Source organism: Pelmatolapia mariae, linkage group LG7, assembly GCF_036321145.2.
Source record: "Pelmatolapia mariae isolate MD_Pm_ZW linkage group LG7, Pm_UMD_F_2, whole genome shotgun sequence".
Classification (NCBI taxonomy): Eukaryota; Metazoa; Chordata; class Actinopteri; order Cichliformes; family Cichlidae; genus Pelmatolapia; species Pelmatolapia mariae.
In genome coordinates, this window is record NC_086233.1 from 41,255,247 (window position 1) to 41,280,947 (window position 25,701).

Below are 25,701 nucleotides of genomic sequence, written 5' to 3' on the forward strand. Positions count from 1 at the left end.
ATGTCAATCAGGGCCAGATCGCACACAGATCTGCAGACGGCTGGGACGTCCTCGCTAGATGACAGCCTGTACAAATCTTTCTCCATGAGCAGCAGCAACGTTAACAGAGGCAGCCGGTTCAAGGATGGGGTAACGGAAGAAGTTAAAGTCCTCTCCAGGCCGTCCAGGAGGCCTGTGCGGGCGGTCAGGCCAGTCAGCGCCGTCAGCTCCAATGGCTCCTTCCTCCAGCTCAATCATCTGCAGGGGGAGCTGGTCAGAAAGAGGAAGGTAAGAAGGTAGAAAAGGACATCGGTGAGATTAAATAATTCGTATTAACTCTGATTCAGCACTTGAATATTCAGGAAACTGTAAAAATCAGTTACAGAACTAACACACACTTTTAGAAACTTTTTTTAATTTTTATTTATTTATTTTGTAGATTTTACTGCTGTGTTCTCATATGATTCATAACAGCAGGTGTAACATTTAACATCCACCAGCCTCACTGTAAGTGCATCCTTACAGGAAATGTCTGATAAATATTAATAATTCCTGTTGTGTAAGCCAGTGCACTCATGACCTCTCAGATATCTAAGACCTTGCTTCAGAAGCTGAATCCTTCTACATTTCATCATTTAAAATGTAGTTACACGACAATTTGTAGATACAGTGAAGAAAGCCTTTACTTCACCAAACTATCGAGGGGTATTCTGATTTTAGCAGCAGTGTTAATGAGTGCGTTTGGACATTTATTTTTGTTTAATTAATTCATTATTTAGTTTCCCAGACGAGCGTAAAAAATGATCACACTCGTATTATTATTTCCAGGGCCAGTTAAATGATCTTAAAAAGACGACATAAACCATAAAACGTAAAACAAAAAGCATGATGAATGTGAAAAAAATGCTGTAAATATAATGAGAACTTGTAAGGTCATAATTTCTTATGATGACATAATTCATTATTTTATGAGTTTGTATATGTTGGGGTGGGTGGTGGTGCTGGGGGGCGGCTCTGTAGCTTCTAGTTCACACTGTGTGTCACTAATAAATTCTCTCAGGAATGTGAGGACCTGAAGAAAGAAAACAAGTATTTATCAAACGAGATCCACATGGAACGGATTATGATGCGCACAGAGAGTGAGCTAACCATGAGGAACCTCAGAAACTTGAACCAGGAGCTACAGGCTCAAGTCAAGGAGGTACAGCCAAACAGTGTTATTAAATGGCACTAATAACCAAGAGATGAAAAAGTGGGCCACTTATGAGCACAAAAACGAAAGTATAACCACACACCTATATGGTAGTCAGTCAGACTTTTTGGAAGGAATCAAGACATGCTCTTCTTTCAAACCTTGTCTTTACATCTGTTGGAAAACTTTAATTCAGTTACATTAAGTTACAATTGGCTTATAGCAGCTTCCTGTTCTCCAGGACATTAATGTTAGATTCACATGTTAAAACAGCAGCAGAACAGCATGTGCTTCTATCAAACAGTGTTTACATGCCAGCTTTAAATGTCAGACTAAATTTACAGCTCTAATAAAATATGTGACCTTTTTATATTTTGAAATCTATGTGTAAAAAAAACCCTGCTACGGTCAGTTAGCCATTCCTCACCATGTTTTTGACAAATGGGCAACTGAATGTGTAGCATAAACCAGGAGAACCGTACAGGCCTGACTGCTTGACCCTACACAGAGAGGATTATTTGGCTGTGGTATGCTGGGGGAGATCTTTGGGGCTGGAAATGTGACTGCCTTTTCAGAAATGCCATTGTGTCAATGAAGGAACATGAGGGATCTTTACAGTAGGCGTTCTTTAAATAAAAGTAAGTGTTATAAATGAAATTTTTATGTCCAGAAAAGCTTGTTGAGGTGTTTGAAGTCTTAGATCTAGTTTTATATAAGACATCTTATACGAATGTATGAAGGAGATGCATATTATTCCGCTAACCTATATCCATTCATGCCAGCTAAAGCAGACCCTTGTCACTCCAAAGGGTTAGAATCACATTACGTTGGTAAAACAAAGCAGGCGTCTACTGTTTCTCGATCATGTCACTGCAGTACACATTCACCTCTCTCTGTGTGACCCAAATCAGCTGAAGCAGAAGCTGTACCAGAGCCAGCAAAGGTCGATGTTATGTTCGCGAGCTGCAGATGAAGCAGAGGAGTCCAGGGCGGAGGCAGAGAAAAGCAGGGCTGTGGCTGAGGCTCGGTCCCTGGGCTTTCAGCGGGACAAGGATGCAGCTGAGGCTGACAGGGGACGTCTGAGTGAAGAGCTGCAGAAGCTTAAAAAGGAGGTAAACACATGACAGAGAACGCTGATCTATTAAGCTGAATACAATTCCATCCATCCATTCACTTCCGCTTGTCCTTTTCAGGGTTGCGGGGGGCGCTGAAGCCTATCCCAGCTGTCTTAGGCCGAGAGCTAAATAAAAAGATCATTTGATTGTTTCTTTATATTATTAAATAAATAAATAACACTGCAGCTGGGCAAGAATAGGATAGAATATATACTCTTCTAGGTAAATGAAGTAAAAGTGTATATTTTTTCAGTATTTTATGTTTTCCTTTTCTTACCTTGTGAAAAGGTTGTGCCATGGCATTTTCTGTTACTATTATAAGACTAGAAACAGTATTTACAGTATTCACATAGTGGAACCTGATTAGTTAGCTATTTGCCTGTAAGTAACGGGAATTATAATGACAGATAAATCAAAATGAAAAAGTAAGGAAGAAATTGGAGAAACACCCTTCAACCATGTTATGAGTGTTGATGTTGCGTAGTCTGTCCACCAGAGGGCACTCTGCAAAATGTTTGGCGCACCAAAAACACAACAGCCAGCGGATCTGAGCAAAGACGGGCAAAACAAATGTTAGACAAATCTGTTTTGTAAATTTAAAAGAAAAAAAACTATTGGATGATATATGAGAATATCAGATTTTTAAATAACTAAATATTATCAGTCCTAAAAATCTTGTGTTGGTTGGGATGTATCACTTAGCTTGCTTTGCATCAGTTTGTTGACGTGATATAATATAGGACATGATGAATTAGGGATCTTAAATAGATTGAAAATGACTTTTGATCATTAAAAACAAGCATTCTAAAGTTAGCTATTTTGGGAACATGGGAATATTTGACATGACTACACCATCGATTTTCCTTAATGTCACTTTGGGGCTTAATGAGTTAAAGTGAAGGATAAAGCCTTAAGAGGAGCTTTCCAGGATATGTACATGGTTTGTGACGCCCGTGTCATCATGGCAATCCATCGTGGGTTTATTCTAAAAGTGTTGGCTTTGTTGTGTGTTGGCCCCAGTAAAGCACTTTGAGACACTCATCTGTGGAAAGCATTGTAAATTCTGTTTACCTTTGCTTTTATGAGTGTAACTAATAGGAGGCCTCCGTTTAAAGATGAAAACCTGATGGTTTACAAGCTCTGAAGTGATGAAATAAGGAAGCATCACATCTCCTTCTGGTGCCAAACCTTTCCCCAGATTAAAGGTGAAAGGAAATTTAATTTAAAAAAAATATGTAAATATAAAATATGATGAATCATCATTATTACTATAATTATGTCTTTAACGAGCAAAGCTGCAAGGTATTATTTATTTATTTTGCATTAACAACCAAGAGTAAAACATGTGGAGAGTTACGTGATGACAGGATATGGACGTCTCCAATTGGTGCTCAACTATAAACTTTCATCAGATCGTAAAGAGAGGGGAAATTATTTTTGTATAAATTACAGTGAATTATCTTAAACACCATCATGTTGTTTTTGATGAGCAAAGCAACAAACTGCAGATGCAATCTCTGTGGGCAGAAATAACTCAAACTGCTTTTAGACGCAGTTTTCCAGCTGAGTTCCTTTTTTTTTGTTTAACCTCAGTTAATGAACTTCCTGAATCAAGCAGGAAGATCAGCGTTTGACTGAGTTCATTCAATCAAAGCCTGTAACACCTAATTTGACATCTGCTTTTTCTTTCTGCAGCACGTGAACGTGCAGCTTTTACTGGCACAAACAGAGAAGAACTACTTTGAAAGTAAGCTGAAGTTGGATCGGGTGTCTGGAGAGAAACAGGCCCTCCTGCAGGAGAGCAGGAGCCTGGAGGCAGACAGAGATGACCTCCGACACAAGCTGAGGAAGCTCACCCAAGAAAATGTCCAAATTAAAGAGAGGTAGATACATTTTAGTGATACCTGGCAACTGTGATTGATTTTCTTACATCCCACTAAATCATCTTAAGTACCTCTCTTTTCTGATTTTTGCTTTCAGGGTTTTTTGTTTTTTTTTATCATTAATGAAAAATAGGAGTTGTTGTGCTTTTGTCCTAGCTTCTTCTACATAAATAAGAAGTTGTACTGCCTTAACAAGAGTAGATGAGGGAAGCAATAATCCATCCATCCATCCATTCGCTTCCACTTATCTTTTTCAGGGTCGCGGGGGGCACTGTGGGGCCTATCCCTGCTGTCATAGGGCGAGAGGCGGGGTACGCCCTGGACAGGTCACCAGTCTGTCGCAGGGCTAACACACAGAGACAGACAACCATTCGCGCTCACATTCACACCTATGGGCAATTTAGATTAATCAATTAACCTATCCCCACAAACTGCATGTCTTTGGACTGTGGGAGGAAGCTGGAGTACCCGGAGGGAACCCACGCAAACACGGGGAGAACATGCAAACTCCACACAGAAAGGCCCCGACCAGATGGTGGGGTCTAACTCAGGACCTTCTTGCTGTGCGGCAACAGTGTTGCAAATCTATGTATAACAGTACACTGTGTGAGCCCAAGAAGAAATAATTTAAACATTTTAGTTAGAGATGTCTTCTTTATTCCTTACTTTCCTGTCAAAAAAGTGAGATTTTTTTGAGTGTTTTTTTTAGCTATTCAGATTTTTTGATTAAAATGCATTTTGTACCACCCAGTGCTCTGTGATATACCAAATACACAAGCTCTTTTTAAAAATCCAATCTAATGCTGGGAACATAGGAAAGATCAATTCTAACATCAGGATGTTAGACCTATGAAAATGTTTGTGTATGTGTGTGATTACTTTGACTTTTGTTTTGAGAGGGGTTTTTTTTGGATTTCCCATTTATCTTCAGAGGGAATTTCCCAAAACTCAGTGTCATTGTCCGTGACCGTCCGTGGTGCAACAATAACAGCCTTTTAGTTGATAGCTCTGAGAAAATTCAATTCAGCTGAGTCACGTCAGCAAGGCAGAGGAGGAGAAAACAGAAACAAAGAGAAAAGTCAGAGGAAGCGTACTTGACTCCAAGACGTTCCGTACAATATATAAAGGACTTTAAGAGGCTGCTCTGCTAAGTAAAAGTGTAGAAAGTCTGTAAAAGTGTACTTGTTTACCTTCACTGCACAGTTTTCACATGATCTCTGTGTTGTCCCGTGAACACAACACAAGATGACTCTTCTAAGAGTGTGAGGAACAGTACCAAAGACCAGGTGTGCTTATTTTGCACAGACTTCGAGTCAAACAACAAATACCTGACTGGACAACACAGTTAACAAAAGTGCTTTGAGTACTCAGAGTAGAAAAGCACTATATAAGGACCAGTCCATATTTTCAATTCACGTCTTAGGGATTTTCTTTATTGCTTTTCAGTAACTGCAGACCAGAATGAGAGTACGCTTCACAACAGGATGAAGACAAGACGGTTTAAAGATTTAACTGGATTTAGCTTAAAGGTGCATGAAGATGCAGTCTGGCTATGATGTTTTAGCATGCAATTTCATCCTGTCCCTTCGCAGTGAGATGAACTGGAAACGCAGAGCGACGGAATCAGAAGAGGAGAGCAAAAGAGCTAACCAGGCTCGGCGGGAAGTCGAGGCAGAGAGGCATCTGGCTGAGAAGGAGAGGCAGGAGAGAGTGGCCGAGTGCCTGAGCTGGAGGGAGAAGTACCAGGAGCTGGCTGACATGTTTCAAGCTCAGGAAGACCTGAAGGCTCTGAGGCAGAATAAAGCAGTAAGACAGCACCACTGCTCTCACGCCCACTGAACAATTACAAAACAGTGGACACTACTGTGCTTTTGTGCCATCTCCCACCCCTTATCCCCAAACAGTCACGGTAGAAATTATTTGAACTGAGCATAAAATATACTGTTTAAATGATTATTTCCATCTTGAAAAATGTCCCAGAGTGATTCACTGTGGGACAATACTGCAAGTCACGCGTTTGCAACAAGGCTGAAAGAAAAAATGTTTGTTCTGTACATTTTCATCTCTTTAAAGTAAAATCTTTAAGTGAATTTTTTTTTCTCAACAGTGTCAAGCCCACATCAAAAGCTACTTCCTGTGCATGACTGAAAGCGACCAGAGGGTTAAAATTCTCAAAAATCCAGATGGCACTCCGAGAAATTTCACAGTGAGATGATCCTACATCTCATACTCACAAGACATCTGTGCACGTCTGGGTCTACAATACAAGACATTTAAAAAGTAAATCAGAAGCTTATGTTATGATTTTTGTTCAGGAAGGAGATCCTGTATACATCTCCACTCCAGAGTCCAGCGTTGAAGAGCCTGAAAGGAGTTCATCTAGGTAAACAAAAACTGTGGCCACCAGGGGGAAGCCACACAAACTACAATCGTTCAGACATGGTAGCAACATAAGACTAAAATTGTAATTTACAAAAACTTGAGGGCAAAAAGGTAAGTGTAAAGCTTTTCTCTGGTTGAAGACCACTATTAAGAATTAATTGTGAACTGTATTTACTCAGGACCATGCTCAGGGTGACAGCACCACACATGGGGAGAGATCTGGGTCCGAGTCACTTTGATGAGCTGCCTGCATATGGAGGAGAGCGACCCGACTCAGGCCCTCTGCGCAGAAGCAGGAAGGTGGTGGAATACTTCTGGATTCCCACAGATCAGGACTGACCACGAATGTAACCACATGCTCCTGGGAAAATCAAAGCACTGCAGTAGAGCTGCTGCTTGGAAGATTCAAACTGTTGTTCAAGTGTGAAGTATTTTATTGGACAGATGGAATATGTAACTGTAAAGCAGAGTAAATACAGGTAAACAGTAGGTGCTCATGTACTGACTTTATTGACATTAAAGCAATAGAGGTGCACAATAATTCTGAATACCTTACAATAAGACCCTAATCGTGTGTCTTAGACATAATCATGGCTTGAGAGTACAATTCTTGGTTAAGCCTGATGGTCATTTGTTTAGCTTTGGAAGAAGGGAAATCAATTACAATTTATAGTTTACCAATTTAAGAGCCACACAAATTTAACATTTATTATTTTGAGCCCTCAATATAAAAACCAACCTCATCAGGGCTGCTTCAAAATCTAGTCGACATTACTCTTTTGATAAGTACACATTTCATCATGTGGGTGAAATTAAAAAAAAAAAAAAAAAAAATCCTTCTGAGATGTTAACACTTGTAAAACATGCAACGGCATCATTGTTAATGTCTGCTTCAATACATTTATTGTGCAATTAGGCCAGGATTAAACCAAATACTTCAGCATCTGCATGGGCTCAATATTCTTCTTAGTGGATTTCTTTATCCTAGCACAAAAAAAAAAAAAAAAAAAGCCCATCTAACTAAGAGGTAGAAACACAGGCAACTTTGAAACGTGACGACAGCAAACCAATGATTACAGATTTATTTTTTTTCTTTTTTAAATATTGTAACATTTGGAGAATGGGTATTGCAACCACTCATAATAATGATTAAAAAAAAGACAGGAAGAAAGGACAGAACAAAAAGTAATGCTAATGAAAAAAAAACATGCTCATCATCAGTGACTATGAAGAGCACTTATTTAAAAAACAAAACAAAACAAAAAAAAAAACAAAGTGGGAATTTAGTGAACACATGTTGAATAAGAGACACCTTTATCAGTCATGAAATGTTTTGCCAGCTTGTGCTTCATTCAACTTCAGCGGGCCATCTAGGTTTGACGTGTGGTTCACGAGAAGGATCGCTGTGCAGCCCGTTTGTCTACATCCCCGGTGCTGTTTTTTAAGCATGTATGATAAAAAGCAATCCAGGCTAGGCCCTGACAGAAGATCACAAAAGCAGCTTGCTGACAAGACCTTATGTTAATGTTTCTAGTTGTTTGCTTTGTAACTAGAATTAGCAAAGATCGTGAAAGATTTGTCTTATTTTAGAGAGGAAAATCCTACATGTTCTTACCATAAAGCAGTTTCCTATCTGGGGGAGGTTTAAATCCGTAAGAAGAAAAAAAAAAAAAAGAAAAAAAAAAAAAAGTGAAAAAAATAAAAAGCAATACAGTGAAAATAAAGTTACAACCTAACGGAGCAAATTGAGAAAAACAATACATGGTTGAGCCACTCTAGAATTCATGTAGCTGATCAGGAAACAGATCTCAGAAAATTAGGCAACCGATTAAACAATGCTTCTCAGCCCATCATCACGGTGCAGGTGGTAGCACATGAGGCCCTGTAGGTAAAAGCTTTCGGTTTATATTTGCGAGACACAAGCAGCTGAGTGCCACATCGTAGTGGTTAAATTAAGCATGGAGTTTAATAAGGTAACACAAGTCTAACAATAAGATACGGTTGATCTACGCCATGATGCTTCCGCTTGGTTTCTTAGTCTGCGTCGTCCTCAGATTCCTCCTCCTCTGCCGTCTCCAGCCAGGTGAGCCACTGGTTTACCTGAATTTGGGGGGGGGGGGGGGGGGGGAGTTATGGTGTGCATAAAACTTGTCAACTCTTGTGTTTTCTTTCTAACAAACTAAACTGCACTGCTGTACCTGGAATAAAGCTTTTCCTTTTCCAGGGAATTCTTGGGTAATGTCTTCTTTCCATGCAAGGAAGGCTTCCTCTTCAATGATCTCCATGTCGTAGAAGTTGACAAAGTAGCGCAGTAGCATGCCTTGTTAAAAACAAATGAATTAATATGCACTTAATTCACAACTCCAGCATTATTTATATTTCACTTTTGTAACTAATCAGAGTAATCAAGACTTCACATCCCTGCACTTCCCATTTCTTGTTGCTTACTAGCTAAACTGTACAAGATTTGAGGATACTTTACCTTTAGGGAACCCTCGGGCATTGCAGTGCACCTGCAAGGCGTAGAGGGCGCTGACCTGCAGCTCGGTATGGTCGTGCAGGAACTTCTGCATGACGGGCTTGAAGGCCAGCAGCAGCTGTTTCTCTTGTTCCAGCATCTCTTTAGAGGGCGCTGCCAGCTGCTCATCACCCTCTGCCTCGCACAACTCTTGGGAGATGTACTGAAGGAAACTGGAAAAGGATCAGAGGACAAATGTTAGTTAAACTGAAGAACTTCTGTACAAAGTTACAATGCCTTAAATGTGTGACCTTGTGGCTATATATTTAGTGACATCGCAGACAAACCAACACTTGTATGCAATTTATAACTGTTATAAAAACAGACTAAGACTATCCTGGGAAAACTGAGATTCAGTGAAATCCATCTGTAAAATTCCAGCCTCCCCTTTAGTGTGCTTGTTGGGAAAATTGGATGATGTCACTACAGAAACTAATACAGTCCACATGGTTTTTACTGCCCTATGCATCGCCAAGAAAACGATCCTCATGAACTGGAAAAATAAAAATAATCTTAATTCTAGCCAATATAGAAACCATCTAATAGATCACATTAGTCTTGATACAGCCTCTGCCACCACATTAGATCAATCCCTCTGGGCTCCTTTGATCGGCTCCGTCACCTAGAGGGGGTGGGGGGTCGTGGTTTGGTCCGGTCTTAGCTATTGTGGTTGATGTGGAGGTTGGGACGGGCCTTAGGGCGCCTGGAGGACCCCTAGAGACGTTATCCCGGGAGGGCTCAACCCGGGGGGCTGTGGTCATAACCTGGTCAGTGGCTCTGGTCGCTCTTAGAGGGTGTTCTTCTCGTGGCTGTGTGCAGCGGGGGTTGGGGGATGGTCTGTGCTGGCGGACGTAGGTTACTGGCCTGGTGGCCTGGCTGCCCCTGAGTGGATCCGGGGCAGGCGGGGGGGCTTGGGGTTCGGGGGTGCTTCGTCTCCGTGATGGGGCTCTGGCTGGGCCTCGGGGCTTCGGTTCTAGTCGGTGTGTCGCCGAGGTTGTGGGCGGGTGGGTGCACGGGGGCTCAGCCCTGGCGCAGGGGGCCTCTGGTGCATCGGCCTAACTGGGGGGCTCTTTAACTGGCGGGGAGGTTGTTCCATCCTTGCAGAAGTCCACTCTGCAGGTGGGGGAGAGACATAGGAGAGGTGGAGAACAAACCTAACCTGGGTGTCTGTTGTCTTGTGTAGTCTGGGAGATGATTGAATGTTAGGGTGGGTACAGTTTCCTCTGCGGTGGGGTAGGGTGGGCTTCCCTGGGTCCTGTGGGGCTTGGCGGTGCTGCTGCCGTAGGCCCCGGTCTGGATGGGCCTGGACTCCCTTGCCTTGGTGGGTGCCAGAGGACGGGGGTGCCTACTGGGGTCAGCGGGGGAGCTGGCCCTAGGGAGGAGCATCTTGCCCCTCCTTTCTTTTCCTCCCCATCCCCGGCTGCCTCCCTCTTCCCGCTCCACCACACCCACCCACACAGGTAGGGCCTTGGGGTGTGGGTGTGTCACCAGGGTGCAGGGGAGACATCCCCCCCCCCTCTGTCCCCTTCTGGCCACCTGTGCCTCAATTTTATTCCACAACTTAGACATCCACATTATTCACACTGTCATAACACACACACACACATATATATATATATAGGGCCTTGAGGGTGACCACGCCAACGGCGTCCAGTGAATGGTCTGAGTATTCAACCCTACCTCTGGCGCCGGTGCCCACCTCTCAATTTTAAATCCATGTAGACATTGAGGGTTCTCGGGAGGGGCCGTGCTAACACCTGCTGCTCTCCGGCAGCAGCACCATGCCCTCCCCTGTTTTAAATGCACTTTAGAACAACACGCAGCAACACTACACATGAGCGGGAGGAGGGAGGTATGGGGTCTTCACACACCCCCGTTCTCTGCCAGCCATCGGGGCGGGGGGCTGGGAGGTGGTGTTGGCTGACAGATTGGCCTCCCTGCTTCCGCGAGGCCTGGGGCGGTCTGCTTGCCTCCACCCCGGGGGGAAAGGGTCACATTTCTTGGGTCTGGGTGCCGTTTCCCCCTCTGGGGGCGAGGGTACCTGGACCCGGGGTATAGAGTATGTTTGGGGAGTGCGATTGTGTGTACATGTGCATATATGTCTATTCCTACGTTGGATGAGTGCTGAGTGTTTGTATATGTGTGCATGAGGGTGGGAATGCATGTTTGTGTCTGTGTGTGCCTGTTTGTCTGTGTTTATATGTCAGGTCAGGTCTTAGACTCCACCTCCCTGGGAACACCCAGGCCCTCCAAAGTGTGGAGGCCTATCTCCCCTCACCACACTCCCTGCCGGTAACTGATGCACTCAGGGGTCGGTGCATTGGTGGTTCTTGGTGTCCGGGGCTGGGCGCTCAGGTATACACCAGCTCACTCCCGGTGGCTACTTGGCGGGGCCTGGTGCCTGTCGCTCGGTCAGGCCTCTTCCGGGGCAAAGGGGGCCCTCGAACCTCCGGCCTCGGGGCCTGCAGCTCGGTTCACTCTGGCACAGCTGGCTGCCGGCAGAGCCGGCGGGCGCGCCAGTGCAGCCCCCTCTGGCTTCTGCTCCGTGGCTACTGGGTGACCCCTCGTCTGGGGATCTCCTCAGCCCTTCCCAGGAGGGTGGCACGGATGCCCCTCCGGTGGTACTCCTTGGGCTCTCGCACTCTGGGGTCCCTGGATGTCTGGAACCTGGATCTCCTCCATGCCTGCTTCATGCCCTGGGGGACGGGGCTATGGCCCTCCACACCCTCTAGCAGACCGTTACATGGGGAAACCTTCTGTATACAAGCGCGCTGATCCACACGGGTGTGCACATGGGTGTTCACTGTTCGTAGACATAAACTACACCTTTCTTAGCTGCTACTTCAAAGCACATTGTGCGCTGTCTGTGCTGCACAACAACATTCAATATTTAGTATTTATTGCTGTTTACACTTAGCTAGATTAACATGATGGTGTTGTGTTTAGTATGTTGCTTTGTTTTTTTTTGCTTGTTTTCTATTCTTTTTCTCTCAACAGGTGATCCAGGAGATTTTTTTTTTTCTCTTTGTCTTTGTAAGTGCTCTTTCTCACTGTCCCTCTTCCCTTCTGTTTTTCTTTTCCTTCCTCTCTTTCTTTCTCCCTTTCCTATCCCCCAATCATGTCTGTCTCATCTGTAACTACTGAAAATAAAATAAATAATAACAACAAAAGTTGATCAAATGGACCAATACGGCAATGCCATGATGATCCATTTGGCAAAATAAATCCATTTGGTATCCTTGTTGGTCTTCAGACAACAATTCTGACGGCTAAAGAACCAAATGGGACAAAAAAAAAAAAAAAGAAATCCATCTGCAAATTTACCTGGTCATGAGGATGTTGACAAAGCCTTTATCAGTGTGAAACTTGGGTGAAATGTTGTCTTTAATCCACTTGTAGATGGACTGTGGAGAGGGGTCTGCCTTTATCTGCTTCAGCAGCTCCTTCTCCAGCTTCAGCAGAGGGAACAGGAAGCTCAGGCCTTTCCCCTCCAGGATCTCCAGCATGCGGTCCTTGTTCTGATCAATTTCTACCAAGTGGGAGAGCAAGTCATGTATTAGCCAGACAGAATGTGCTCCTGATATGACCCAGGTAATTAAGGATTCAGAAAGTGATCATTTTAATATGGTCAGGAACAAATATTTAGCTCCGTCCTATTAAGATTTTATTTACTCACAATACTCCAACATAACATGCACAAGAAGCATCATTACCTACAAAACTCTTCTGACAAACTGACATTTGGCAGGACTGTATGTTACTGTAACTTCATTTAAATATGAATGTAATGTTGTCTCATTCAGACATCATCGATGGGGGATGGGGCAAACTTGAATATTCACTTGGTACTGTACAACTATTCTGGTGATCGTTATACTGTAAACTGGAGGGAAATGCTGAGAATATAATATGACAGAATAAAAGAAGCCTAATAGATGAGGGGAGAAATCACTTTGGCATTTTTTCCAGGAGGGGGTAGAGTAACCCTGTGCTCTCTTCCATCTGAGATTTTATTCCTGTTAACACTTGCTTCTCCCCCTCCCTTTGCCACTATTGCCAAGCGCTTATTGGTGATTTTAAGATTTATCTGTTGTGAACTGTTGCTATATTTAAAAAAAAATAATAATAATAATAAAAAAAAAAAATCCTGAATTGGTAGATGGATTGGGGGCCTACCTGGGAGCATCTTCTGCATATTGACCTTGCTCTGCTGGAAGAGGTCAGTGAGCCACTCACGATCCTTGAGCTTGGCCGTCTGCTGCAAGCAGAGCAAGAAGAGTGGGAAGTGGGTTCCGTTCTCCAGGGGGTGAGCCAGCTCCGCCACGCTCACCAGCTCTGCGATGATAGCCCGAGCCGCAAACTGGGCCAGATAAGACTTCACCAGGGGCACGTCCACCTCGATCTTAGGGCACTGGTCCAGGACGTTAAGGAAAGCCTAAAATGAGTGAGGGGAGAAAATAAGAAAATACCTCAAGCATGAAGAATAACACTATGCCCTTCTGGGTTCAGTGACATATGATGTAATTAGTCACAAATAATTACATCAATCTCAGTGAAATAATTGTGAAATAATAAAAGAGCTTTTCTTGTCTTTAAACGTACTGAATGTGTTTGTGCTCAAACACAGAAATGCTCTCCAATACTGAATGAACAGCAGACGTACCTGCATGAAGTTCTCCCCAGTGATGAGGCCCTCAGTGCGGAGCATGTGAATCAGAGTGCTGGCGTGCTCTTTGTCCTCATCAGGACAATCCAGGGAGCACACGATGATCTTACTGAGCATCTCTGGCAGGAAATGCTTTGGAGCCTTCATCTCTCTCACGCCGCTCACAGCCTCAGTCAGGTTCTTAGTGTTCAAGTACTCAGTCATGATTGCCTCCTAAACGGAGTAGGCAAGCACATGAACAGAACTGAACCGTGGTCACTCTGATCACCCAGCATAACACAAACTCATCCGTAGGCCTTGTGGTCCCATCTACTCTGTATGCACATGCTGAGGAGGTAAAATGCTTCAAGTCTCATTCATCTTTTTAGTAGCAAGCAGATTATCTTGCAGTACACCAAAGTGCTTACATAAATATATTTTGCCACTTCTATATTTCACCAGTGATGAATAGAAACTGCTAAACAGGGAGGCTTACCAATATTTATAAGTGAACTGCTTTGCTGTTATGGTTACAGCAAAGACTTTCAGAAGACAGTGTAGCAAACCTTTTGGAAAACTGACCTGCAGTTTTAATTCAATTGTGAGTATGCTGTGGTAAAGCTTTTTATTCATGAGGATTTTACATGACTGTTAAGTGTTGCTTCAGCCTGGAACATATGCTTATGTGACAGAAACTGTTCTCCCTACCGTCATTTTAAGAAGCTCCTCCTTTGCAGGAGGTGGTTTCTTGTTAGTCTTCTGCGGTTTCTCTTGAATAGGTGGAGGGTTGGTCTTCAGGCCAAGCTGTGGAGGCTGAGGGCAAAAGTCATGTATTTGAGTTCACAGATACAGTTCTCCAACAAAACGATACTTTAATCTGTGATTTAATGTTTGCTGTTTATATGCTAGTTGTACAACAACCAGGATTTTTTTTTTTTTTTTTTTTAAATAAACTCACCAACGGTTCTCTTAGATTAACTCACTGACAAACAAGTAGACACTCTCATACCTGTCCCAGAGGGGGAGTCTGAGTGCGTGGGGGTTGGGCACTGGGAGGCATCATGGTCGGGATCTGGGGCTGGAGCTTGGGCACCTGGTTCTTATTGAGGAGGAATGACTGAGCAGGCCTGAGGCTGATCTGTGGGGCCATGAGGCATCATGAACAAAGGAGACAATAGTATTAGTCTTTGTATTTTAAAAAAACAACTCAAGTTCCATATCAGCTATAAATAAAATGCCCTCATATCTCATAATCGCAGTCAGCGGACCCTGTTGCCAGTTTGAATAAAAAGAGAAGTGGAGGAGGGACAGAAAAGAGGAGATTAAAGACAGAGACGATAGTAAAAGAAAGACTAGCAGCAGGTTGGATTCCTCAGAATAACGCGTCTTTTTATAATCACTGGGCATCACGACTCAACACAGGACATTAGGAGAGCAGAATGCAGCCTTTACAGGCTAGTGTAAAACATTTGATTTTTTAACTTTGTTAAATCTTTTTTTAGTATGACACAAAAAAAAAAAAAAAAAAAAAAAAAAAAAAAAACACACCAGGTTTTGGCAACATTTACCTCAGCCAAACTAGGAGCTACTTACCTCGTCAGCATTGAGCTGTCCTTTCTTGCTGAATCGTGGAGGCATGTCCTTGGACTGGACCTGCTGCTGGGCCATGTGGTTCTGGTTCTGGTTGAGGAAATGCTGGTTCTGAACCTATAAGTAGTCACACAGGCAAAAAGATTCAAATGATCAAAGACAGTCAAAAGCAGCTAAACAGGTTCTATAATTTGTTTCCCCATTTCCACACAACTTTAACCTGGAGAACTTTAAGACTAAACTAATGTAAACTTTCAAAAGCAGGCTACCTGGTTGGACTTAACAAAAGACTTGGGCCCCATGTCAAACTGTGACTGAGGTGGAGGGGCAATGTGGCCACCGTGGCCATTGAAGAGTGGGTTGGTGCGATGGCGTCCCATAGTAGGCGAGTACCTGTCCTGAATAACCCCCGGGCCAGTTCCAATCCCACTGCCTGAGAGAACAAAGATGTTATAAGATGGCCTCGTACAACAAAAACAAGAAAGGAAGTGCACAGGCACACATGATACAGGAACAAAACACACCTGGCATCTGTCCAAACATGTCAGCCAAACCCCCAAGAGTCTCCCTGTCCAGTTTCATTCTGCTGGGCATGAAAGGGCTTTCCAGGAAGAAGTCCATCCTCATCCCCTGAGACATGGGTGCTGGGATGAAAACACCCAAATCCTACAACGACATGCATGACAGAATCAGTCAATAACTCTGCCACAGTCCAGAATTCAAATTCAATATTAACAATTGAAAACTCTGAACCAAATTAAACACATTTCAGAGTGGAAACCTTTAACTGTCTGCTTACTTGTCGCATCACATTTATCACAAGGGACTCCTTGCTAATGTACAGAAACGTAAACAGAATGAACTGAACCCTTAAATAATGGACTCGCCTTCACTGCATCTTGACGGATCTGGTTAATTGTCTTTGGTCCGTTGTCGATGAAAGCCTTGCGGGGGACCCAGTTGTTTTCTCGAAGTTCCACTGTATCTTGCAGCAGGAAGCGGATCCTAGCGGGCAACTCCTTGTTGTTCATTAAGGATCGCATACGGCCAAAGTACTGATCCATTAAAGACTGATGACAGGATGGAGAGAGAGAGAAAAAGGAAGTGAGCAAAGAGCAGTTCATAAATAAAGTTTTAGAGCTGATTTTATATTAACACTGGCTGGGTAAATTGCCTTCACGGTTCTGTCTGATGATGGAGTAAAAAAAAATAAATGCACCTACTTTGCTTGCATTTAACAAACTAATGATTCAACTTGGTGACCTATGAATGTTAGTTACACAGTCATTTTTAATAAATAAATAAAAAAAGTGTTGAATTGAGATGTTGTGTTTACACCTTAAGCCTATACACAGCCTCTCCAAACAGCTATAGTTTATGAAAGCTGTCACCTTTGCTTTCTCATGGTCGAGTCTCGGCCCCACTGTTCTCATTATCTGACAGAGGCATTCCAGATCCTCCCCCATATCCTTGAGCTGGACTCTCTTCTTCTTTTCCAGAAGCTTCAGAGCGCAGGGAAACAAGGGAGAATTGTCATGTAATGGATCTATTTTATGGTTTATCTTGCAAATAAGAACACCAGAATTGAAAGATAAGATTATTAAACACAATTTAAAAAAAAAAAATAAAAATCCATACTGTCTTGATGCATTTATGAAGGATAGATTCATGGATGAGGTCGAGTTTGCCAAGTTCCCCGATGAATTTAATGTTGCCAAGCATCTTGATCTTGGCAATGGCACGCTGCTCCTCCTCCTCCGAAGTAAGAGGGTTGTCATGTTTGTCATAGACTGAGGTGAAAAGATTATCAGAGGTAAGCAACAAAAAGGTTACGTAACTAACTACATCACGAGGACCTCTTGGGAGATTCACAAAGACAAACGGACTTACTTTCAACATTTCTGGTGCGGTTCTCAAATTCATCTTGAAGCTTGGAAATCAGCAGTCTTCTGAAGGTCTACAAAAACCAGACAAAACCCAATATTTGAACAGTTTAAAAAAAAAAATGAATTCAAGGCATTTCCATAAAGGTTAACAAAAAGTGTTACGACTTGCTTTTTTCATCTGAATAAATGGGGATTTTAAAAACAATAGTCATTAAAAAAAAAACCAATTATCCTTTTCAAAAGTAAAGTGTTCCTAATGACTTTAAACTGTGTTGAGCAGGCCTAATAAAACAGCAGGGTCACAAACAGAAAAACTTTGCTGTATCACAGACTGAAAAGAATATTTTGCAGCAGAACATCAGTGAGACTCACTGTGCTCTGCTTTTGGGGTGTCTGGATATCAGGTGAAGTGCCATCAAAGTTTGGTGCGTCCTCTGCCAAGCGCAGACATAGCTGAGCATAGAGCGAGCTATATTTCGGCTCTTCTAAGGCTTTGTCTACAATCTGAAACGCAGAAACAAAACCAGGGAGGTCATTAAAGCACGTAGTGTATGAATCACTCAGAGCAGCTGGCCAAGTATAGATGCATACATTTCCATTTAGCTCCGTTCCAAAGAATACAGATAAGTGCTTACCAGCAAGATGATTCCTTTAAGGACGAGTTTTGAATCTACGCCCACATTCAGGAGCTCAAGGCATAGCTTGTCAAACTTCTCAGGCGTGAGTTTGTTGAGTATGCTAACAAAAGAAAAGAAAAAAAAAAGAAAGAAAGGGAGGTAGCAAGACTAAATATTAGAATCTGAACACTTATTGGATTTTTAGGATTTGACTGGATATAATGATTGCCCAAGACCAAAAAGTAGGCATGTGATATTACCAAGAAGGTTGTTTATTTTAAGGGAAAAAACAAACAAACAAACAAAAACCAACAACAACAAAAAAAAAAAGTAAAAAAATTACATAGAAATCCTGAGCTCAGATCCTGAGCCTTCTGTGGTCAACACTAGCAAGCTTAGAATGCTGCAGGAAACACTGTCACCTGATCTTTTGTACTTGTGAACATCTCCTGATACATACAAAGCAGAGCTTAAGTGCCTTTAGCAAAACACATGCCATGTAAGTGACTCCAGCCCTACGAAATTCAATATTTTATTTCTAATCAAGTTGGAATAATCTCAATAAGAGGTACCTTAATGAATACCAAAATTATCTTCTTTTGGTAAGTCCTTTCATGGATTGCCACAGCAGATCATCAGCCTTCATCTCACCCTATCCCTAGCATCCTAGCAAAACAAATTTCCCACGTGTGGGACTAATAAAGGTTATCTTATCTTATCCTCCATCACACCATCCGGAAGCATGTCCTCCTTCACTACATCCACAAATCTTTGTTCAATATATCCACCCACCCTCCTCTGCACATATCCAAACCATCTCAGCCTTGCCTATCCAGCTGTCCCTCTGATGTACTCCTCTCTAATCCTGGCCAAACTGGTCACTTCCAATGGAAACCATAACATCTTCAGCTCTGCCAACTAACTCAGGCTCCTGTCTCTTTTCTTAGTACCGCTGACTCCAAACCATCATAGCAGGTCTTACGTCTTGTAAATCTTCACTTTCACTCTTGCTTCTATGCTTTTGTCACAAATCACACCTGAGAGTCAACTCCACCCTGTCAGCACTCTCTTACTCACTAGTACATCTGTCTCACTCTCATTCACACACAGCCCATGGAGACTCCTGCCTCCATCTTACCTATTCATCACCACAGTAAACAACGAGCCGCAAAACAAAATAAATCAATGCCAATAATAAATAAATTAATCTGAACTCTTAAGCTGGTATTTAACAGATTCCACAGAAGTCTGCACAAAACAAAAGTATAATTTGGATGAAGATTAAACTTGATTCACAGACAGGTTTACTGTGGCATCCAAACACTGATCTGTTTAGATGAATTTGTTTAGCTGTTTAGTCTGAGCACAACTGAAATGGGTTAAGTAACAATTAATTTTTTTTTTTTTTTTTAAAAATCTCTCTCTCAGTCAACCCTTTAAATATGCATCGGGAGTTGAACCTTACCCCCTCACTTTCCTGAAGATTGCATCGTGTCGCTCTTTTTCGTTGCTGGAGTTGACATCTCGTCTAGTGCTTCGTGAAGGAACCCATCTCTGAACGCTTTGCCCTGGGGTTTTCCCCAGGAACTCGCTGTAGAAATACAGAGCAAGAGATTGAGTATACTGGCACAGAATCTCAATTTGTGGTGGGTAAAGAGAAATGCGCAATTGTTCAAGCATAAAGCTTAATACCACACACTCATCACAACAGTGATCCCCGCAGGTCTGACCCCTCAAAAGCATGCAGTAGAGCAGCAATAATTAAAATTAGGTGTTACATGAAAATAACAGGCCCACCACCTGCGGGTGGTGGGCCTGTGGGAGGATGGGCCCATGTCTCCTTTTCAGGCTGTGCCCGGCCGGGCCCCATGGACTAAGGCCCGGCCACCAGACGCTTGCCCTCGGGCACCCTCCCCGGTAACCCTATCCCGGGAAAGGTAAACTGTTCCCTCGATGTTTTCCTCATAAGGGTCTTCTGAATCGCTCTTTGTCTGGTCCCTCACCCAGGACCAATTTGCCATGGGAGACCCTACCAGGGGGCAAAAGCCCCCGGACAACATAGCCCCTGGGATCCCTGGGACACACAAACCCCTCCACCACGATAAGGTGGTGGAGGGGTTTGTTCTCTCAACATCCTCGAGGTCTCTACAGGAGGCTCACTTAAAGGCACTTAAATAGGGGGAATTTGTTTCGTGATATCCCTTATTTCGTGATCACCCTTAGAGATAGGGTGAGAAGTTCAGCCATCCAGGAGGGGCTCAGAGTAGAGCCGCTGCTCCTCCACATCGAAAGGAGCCAGCTGAGGTGGTTCGGGCATCTGACAAGGATGCCTCCTGGGTGAGGTGTTCCGGGCATGTCCCACCGGGAGGAGGCCCTGGGGCAGACCCAGGATACGCTGGAGAGATTATATCTCTCGGCTGGCCTGGGAACACCTTGGTGTTCCCCCAGATAAGCTAGAGGAGGTGGCTGGAGAGAGGGAGGTCTGGGCTTCTCTGCTTAGGCTGCTGCCCCCGCGACCCGGCCCCGGATAAAGCGGAAGAAGATGGATGGATAAAAAATAAGCCTCTCACTAAAAGCAGTCAAAAATATTTTTAAATGGTCAACACAAGTGTTAATGCTGCATTGCCAACTTGTTAAATACTTTTTAAAAATCCTTTGTTGTAAAGTGATCTCAGGCCTCCCAGAATGGTAAACACGTTTGGGCAATCTGCAACTATTATGTTGCATGACATCAGGGTAATCAAGGTTTTCTAGTGAATCTCTTCCACACTGGGGGAATGAATAATACCTACTGATTCCTTATTACAACCAATTAGTTTATTACATATTAAGTACACATACAAACCTGTTGCCGACAGTCTTGGGATAGTGCTGAGGTGCACCCCTACCACCTCCTCCCCCCGAAGAAGCACTGCAGAAGTAAACAACACAGTGGAACACTTAAAATTCATGCAGCACTGGTGTGCTTTTTCATTCAACCTTCAGTTGCACTAAAGAACACACTGAGAGAAAAGCACTCACTAAAAATACATTTTAAAACTGCACAGTTGGATAATTAACTATTATAAAGAGCTACATAGATATAAAATAACACACTGCACAATACAAAATATCTTTCAAATTAAACTGTGTAGCACTGCAACTGATCACTGGATTTACAACTATCATCTAGTTTTTGTAATCGCTAGAAGAACAAAGCTCGCTTGAAATCCAATAAGGCACTGAATATACAAATTAATAAAAATTAAACTAAACTGAGAAGTAGTAAGGGTTTGGCAGGGCCAAGAGCTGAATAAGACTCGCTTGAGGCACTTATGCCAGTTATTGGAGAGCCAGTAACAGTTTGTGTTTGCTGACAAAGAATTGTTATATTTATGAATTGCATGACAAATGCAATCCATCTGCGAGAAGAAAGGTTAACTCCAAATGCAAAGTCAGCTTGGTAAAAATGCAGTTCTCTGGTATAGCCCTTACTTTTATGTTGTATTAATGGATAGAATTCACAGTTTCCTTCTACTTAATTTATGTGGATTGCGTTCAGAAGTTGCTCAGCAAATTAACCCATTATTGCATTAATATTTTTTTGTTGTTGCTGCTGCCATTTTGACTTAAATTATTTAGGTCTGTTCTTTTCTGAAACATTGGTAGTTCATATTTCTATTTAAGTAGAAGCTGTTTTAGAACTAAATTAACACCAATAGGATGAAAAGACAATGCTATTGGTGTATCCATCACTGGTGCTTATTGTACATGAGGAGAGACAAAAATATAATGTATAGCTCCACACTCAGGGGTTAAAGTGGGGCAGAATGATCTGGAACTGCAACGTTTAAATGAACAAATATCAGCAAACACAGTATCAGCAAAACTGTCTCTGTGCAGTTTTTCTCACTGTCTGTCAGCTAGCTAAAGGTACAGCTACTTTATTTCCCAGGGAGCTAAAAGAAGGAGCGATGAAGCCGCTCAGAGACAAAGAAAGAAGAAGATTATTTCTAAAGTTAAGGAGTACTTTGTGACATTTGAGAGGGAAATTTTAAAGATTTTGTGTAAAAGTATGACAATTAATTAGGTTTTTTTAATGAACAGATATTGGTCAGATATAAACTCTGAAAGGACAATGTGAGGTTACACTAAGTTTAGCCGAAATTAACTTCAGTTACAATCATTTTGATTCGCTCACTGAATTCCACCTTTATATTGCCTAGGCAAAGATGTGCTGCCTGACAATCCGTGTTTTAACGCAAGTCAGCTGATCACAGCCTGCACACAAAATCTACTAGTGGTCACAACAGACATTAATGTGACATTTCTAAGTCATACCCCCCCACTCTCCACCACTACAGATGATCTACAACTGCCAAATCCCAACCGTACTCCTTTCTCTGTTTAGATGTGGAGGCAGCACCCATCTACAATGCAAGCAACAGCAGCTAGGCAGTTTTTATAAAATTCTTTTAGTTTTTACTCTGCTTGGGTTCTACACAACAGATGCTCAAGCTTTCATTACCATTAAGGTTGAACAATTGTTTCTATTCGTGTGGCTTAAAATAGTTTTATTATTATCATTATATTAACACATGAGGTTCAGCTTCCTTTGCAAAAACAAATTTATTCATACAAAAGACCTTACTTTCCCCCTGTTACCTCAGTCAAGTATCTGTACCTCTACTCAAGTGAGGAATGACTGTAACTTTGGCTACCTCTGCCTGCAGATGTGCTGCCTTTACCAACACCCAACCAATAGGACAGAAACCCTTTCAAGGATCAGTCTGTATACCCAACCCCCTTTTTCAAAAGGTCTCACAAAGAATTGCCTGACAGCCATTTTGAGCCTTCCCACATCCTGCTTTGTTCTATAGGCCGGAAGTTCCTGCTCAAAATGCTAGCAGAGGGCTAACCATGGAGAGAAAAAGAAAATTCCATGTTGGCATTTCCTGTACAGGCCATGACTTATTACCTGAAACGAGAAGCACCCCCTTCTGCAATCACACTCTCCACTTTGGCGGCTTGACAATGAAGAATACTCAAAAGAATAAGAAGAATAGGAAGGGATGGGGAAAACGGTGCTGAGGAAGAGAGAAGGGAATGCAATTAGCCACTGTAGGGGCTCTGGGAAAACAAGACAGGCACGGACTACACGATTAGACAAACGTTAAACAGGACACGATTAGGTTTAAAAAAAAAAAAAAAAAAAAATAATAATAATAATAATAATAATAATAATACCCAAAGACATTTACACGACTGATAAACAATTCCGTGACTAGGTCTTCCGAGGCCCAGCCACTCACAGAAAAAGAATAAATAAAAATAAATAACATAAACCTGCCTCTTTACTTAAGCAAGTTAAATACACGAACGCACTACAGATGTGTTTGCTGAACACTGATTAAGTGGCATGATAAAACGATATTTAATGTCGAAATGTAGACATTTGCGCAGATCTTTGCTCGGCTACAACAAAGCAAAGGTACGTCAGCTAACTGGCTAACCTAATTAGCTAGCCTGGTGGGTCTCTAAAGCCATAGACTACGTCACGACATTGCTAAGATTTTTAGAATTTTTTCATAAACCGTGTTTGAACATTATAGTTTTCTACAATTTACCAAGTGTTAAATCAGAAGCGTGACGCTACGCGGAAATAGATGCTTGGGGTTACACTGGCTCTCCACAGTTGGTGCTTTGTGTTGCTTTGCTGCTACAGATCGAAAAGAGGACCAGTCTGCATACCCAGCGCTGCACCGTGTTGCAGTAAAACAGGGCAGGGCAGGCATGGCTGGCTAACGTTTACAGTCGACTCTTCGTGTCGCCATCCCATCCCTTGCTGGGATTACTTATACAGATTTCATACGAGTGTTGAAGCGAACTTGGCTGAATCTGTGTGGTGGGACTCGTGAATTTAATCATTTAGCGGACCCATTAACACGTTTGTGTACTTTTAAGTTTTAGTTGGAGTAGCTAAAGGACGACGCCATTTTCTACCTTTATTTAAATTAGCCGAGACATCTGCAAGCTAGGCTATCCACCGGCTCTTAAGCTAATATGCTATAGTTAGCTTAAGCAAGCTGTTGGTAGACGTTTCTATTTTAGCTTACTAGCTAGCAGAAGCCATTTTGGATAAACCAGTGCGGTCGTGTAAAGGAAAGAAATGTCTTACCTTCACCAAAGCAACTTCAGTTTTGTATTGTTGTATGACTACCAAAGAAGAAATGAGAAGATTTATAAATAAAGAGGATTTTGCGTTGGGTATTAGGATAGCTAACAGCAGAGAGATGGCCGCACAAACACACACACAAACCCCTTACTGGCCGCTTTGTTTGCATTAGCTAGCTGGTAGAGAGCCCAAAAGCTGGCAGCCTTATGGGGGCAGAAATGTCACCAATTTGCATCACCACGCATCTTGTTGCCATGTGAATTCTGTCCAATCACACCAAAGATATGTTTTTAAGGCGTTTCTACTATCCAATGAGAGCACCGCCTTATTTATTTGATTGACACACAATTCAACATATGGCGTACAGGAACAATTTGATCTGTTTAAAAGAAAATCAGCTAATCACTATATTTTTTTTCAGTAATTTACAAAACTGACGAATTTTTAAAGTAAAGATTAAAAAAAAAATTGTACAAAACGGATTTGATTATATTTGAGTTTAAGTTCTGAGAAAATAATTCTTACTATTGACCACTGGCTATTTCTTAATAACTTTATTTTGCTTTTCTGTTATTTTTTGTTCATACTGTTTTGAATAGTTTTGGGAGAGCTTCACACCATACATTGTGAGTGTTTTCACACTGGAGGAAGCCCCATAAACATGCTTAGTTCTGTAATGTTTTCCCTCAGTATATATTTTAGTTGGTCATGTTGTTCAGAAAAATTACACTTCACATTTATATGGACTTCACACTCTTACCCTTTTGACTCACCAATCAAATGAAAGTAATTTTTTTATTAGTCTTCTGTTACTAATGGCTTAAAGTCCACTGACAGTCTTTGAAAAGATTCATTCATTTTCATTCTTATATATAGGTTAATCTCCAGGAAGGAGTTAATCATGTATAAAAAGAAAGAAGTGTCTCATGCAAACCTTTATAGAGAGTTTGGATTTTATTTTCTTCTTGTTACTTCAAGTTAGATGAGTGGTTCAGTCACCATGAGACTTGAACCCATGGCCTTTTATTTAACAGTTCATTTGCCCTGCTACTTTTGTATCTGCTGAATAAAATCCACTAGGAAGTGGTCAGTGGATTTTATTCAGTCTAGTGCCAAACAGTTATGTCACTTAATTCACAACTGCCAAGTTTGGAGCTGCATAGGCCCAGGCCAAGGGCAAACCACTCACACTTATAAGTTAGCTGAAAAGGGGTCTTGACCTCCTCTTCTCCATGCAGCCAGGAAAGTAATTGGGAACCTCCATCACCCCAGACACCCCCCCCCCCCCCCCCCCCCCCCCCCCAATACTTGCAGTTAATCAAACTCCCACCTCTTCACCTTTAGCAGCACTGTTGCTAGGAAAACAACATCCAGAAAAGGACAGAAAACAGGAAATAAAATGGGCTTCCAAGAGTCAGTATCTATTCCTTAAAATGAAAATAATTTTAGTTTATGTTTTGTTTATGTAACCAGTAGGCTTCATGCAACTGTAATGGCAATTTTTTATCAGTGAAACCAACTTACGAGGTTGGGCTTTAATGTAAACTGTGTCTCGTTAACTGAAAACCACAAACCCTTAGCAGTCTAATTTTGCCCCATTAGATCAGGATTAATAATGCACACACAGCTGCAAATGCCACGGATGAATACTCGAGTGAATCCCCCTCTCTGGTTTAGTAGCATCTGGTTGAAAGAAACGCTGTAAGAAAGGTGACTTTGGATGTTGGACATGACATTATA

At 42.3% G+C, this 25,701-nt stretch overlaps 2 protein-coding genes and 1 non-coding gene across 3 annotated transcripts; 1 reads left to right on the forward strand and 2 right to left on the reverse strand.

Annotated features, from left to right (window-relative positions):
* LOC134631777 (trichohyalin) lies at positions 1 to 8,256 on the forward strand. Its single transcript, XM_063480330.1, has 8 exons — positions 1 to 267; positions 1,040 to 1,180; positions 2,083 to 2,283; positions 3,982 to 4,169; positions 5,762 to 5,975; positions 6,277 to 6,375; positions 6,485 to 6,552; positions 6,731 to 8,256. The coding sequence occupies exons 1-8, from the start codon at positions 1 to 3 to the stop codon at positions 6,888 to 6,890; spliced, it is 1,338 nt and encodes a 445-aa protein (XP_063336400.1). The 3' UTR covers positions 6,891 to 8,256.
* On the reverse strand, positions 7,043 to 23,625 carry eif4g2b (eukaryotic translation initiation factor 4, gamma 2b). Its single transcript, XM_063480331.1, has 21 exons — positions 23,538 to 23,625; positions 22,765 to 22,873; positions 20,653 to 20,718; positions 19,273 to 19,398; positions 17,826 to 17,928; positions 17,563 to 17,694; positions 17,195 to 17,261; positions 16,943 to 17,094; positions 16,696 to 16,806; positions 16,192 to 16,374; positions 15,829 to 15,970; positions 15,574 to 15,737; positions 15,308 to 15,421; positions 14,724 to 14,852; positions 14,423 to 14,527; positions 13,733 to 13,948; positions 13,246 to 13,504; positions 12,394 to 12,598; positions 9,034 to 9,242; positions 8,750 to 8,871; positions 7,043 to 8,651 (listed from the first exon to the last, which is right to left on the reverse strand). Exons 1-21 carry the CDS (start codon positions 23,623 to 23,625, stop codon positions 8,586 to 8,588), a joined length of 2,868 nt encoding a protein of 955 aa, XP_063336401.1. The 3' UTR covers positions 7,043 to 8,585.
* On the reverse strand, positions 14,949 to 15,121 carry LOC134632537 (small nucleolar RNA SNORD97). The gene has a single exon (XR_010094542.1). It is a non-coding gene; the product is annotated as a small nucleolar RNA SNORD97 (small nucleolar RNA).
* Positions 23,626 to 25,701: the final 2,076 nt, after the last annotated feature.

Bases quoted from the DNA above. Each gene is read 5' to 3' on its own strand.
- eif4g2b (XM_063480331.1), bottom strand. From the start codon at position 23,625: ATGGGATGGCGACACGAAGAGTCGACTGTAAACGTTAGCCAGCCATGC. The intron at 20,719-22,764 runs GTAATAAGTCAT...TTACTTCTGCAG, and splicing joins GGGGGTGCTTCTCGTTTCAG to TGCTTCTTCGGGGGGAGGAG. The intron at 19,399-20,652 runs GTTTGTATGTGT...GTATTTCTACAG, and splicing joins CCCAAGACTGTCGGCAACAG to CGAGTTCCTGGGGAAAACCC.
- LOC134631777 (XM_063480330.1), top strand. From the start codon at position 1: ATGTCAATCAGGGCCAGATCGCACACAGATCTGCAGACGGCTGGGACG. The intron at 268-1,039 runs GTAAGAAGGTAG...AAATTCTCTCAG, and splicing joins AGCTGGTCAGAAAGAGGAAG to GAATGTGAGGACCTGAAGAA. The intron at 4,170-5,761 runs GTAGATACATTT...GTCCCTTCGCAG, and splicing joins AATGTCCAAATTAAAGAGAG to TGAGATGAACTGGAAACGCA.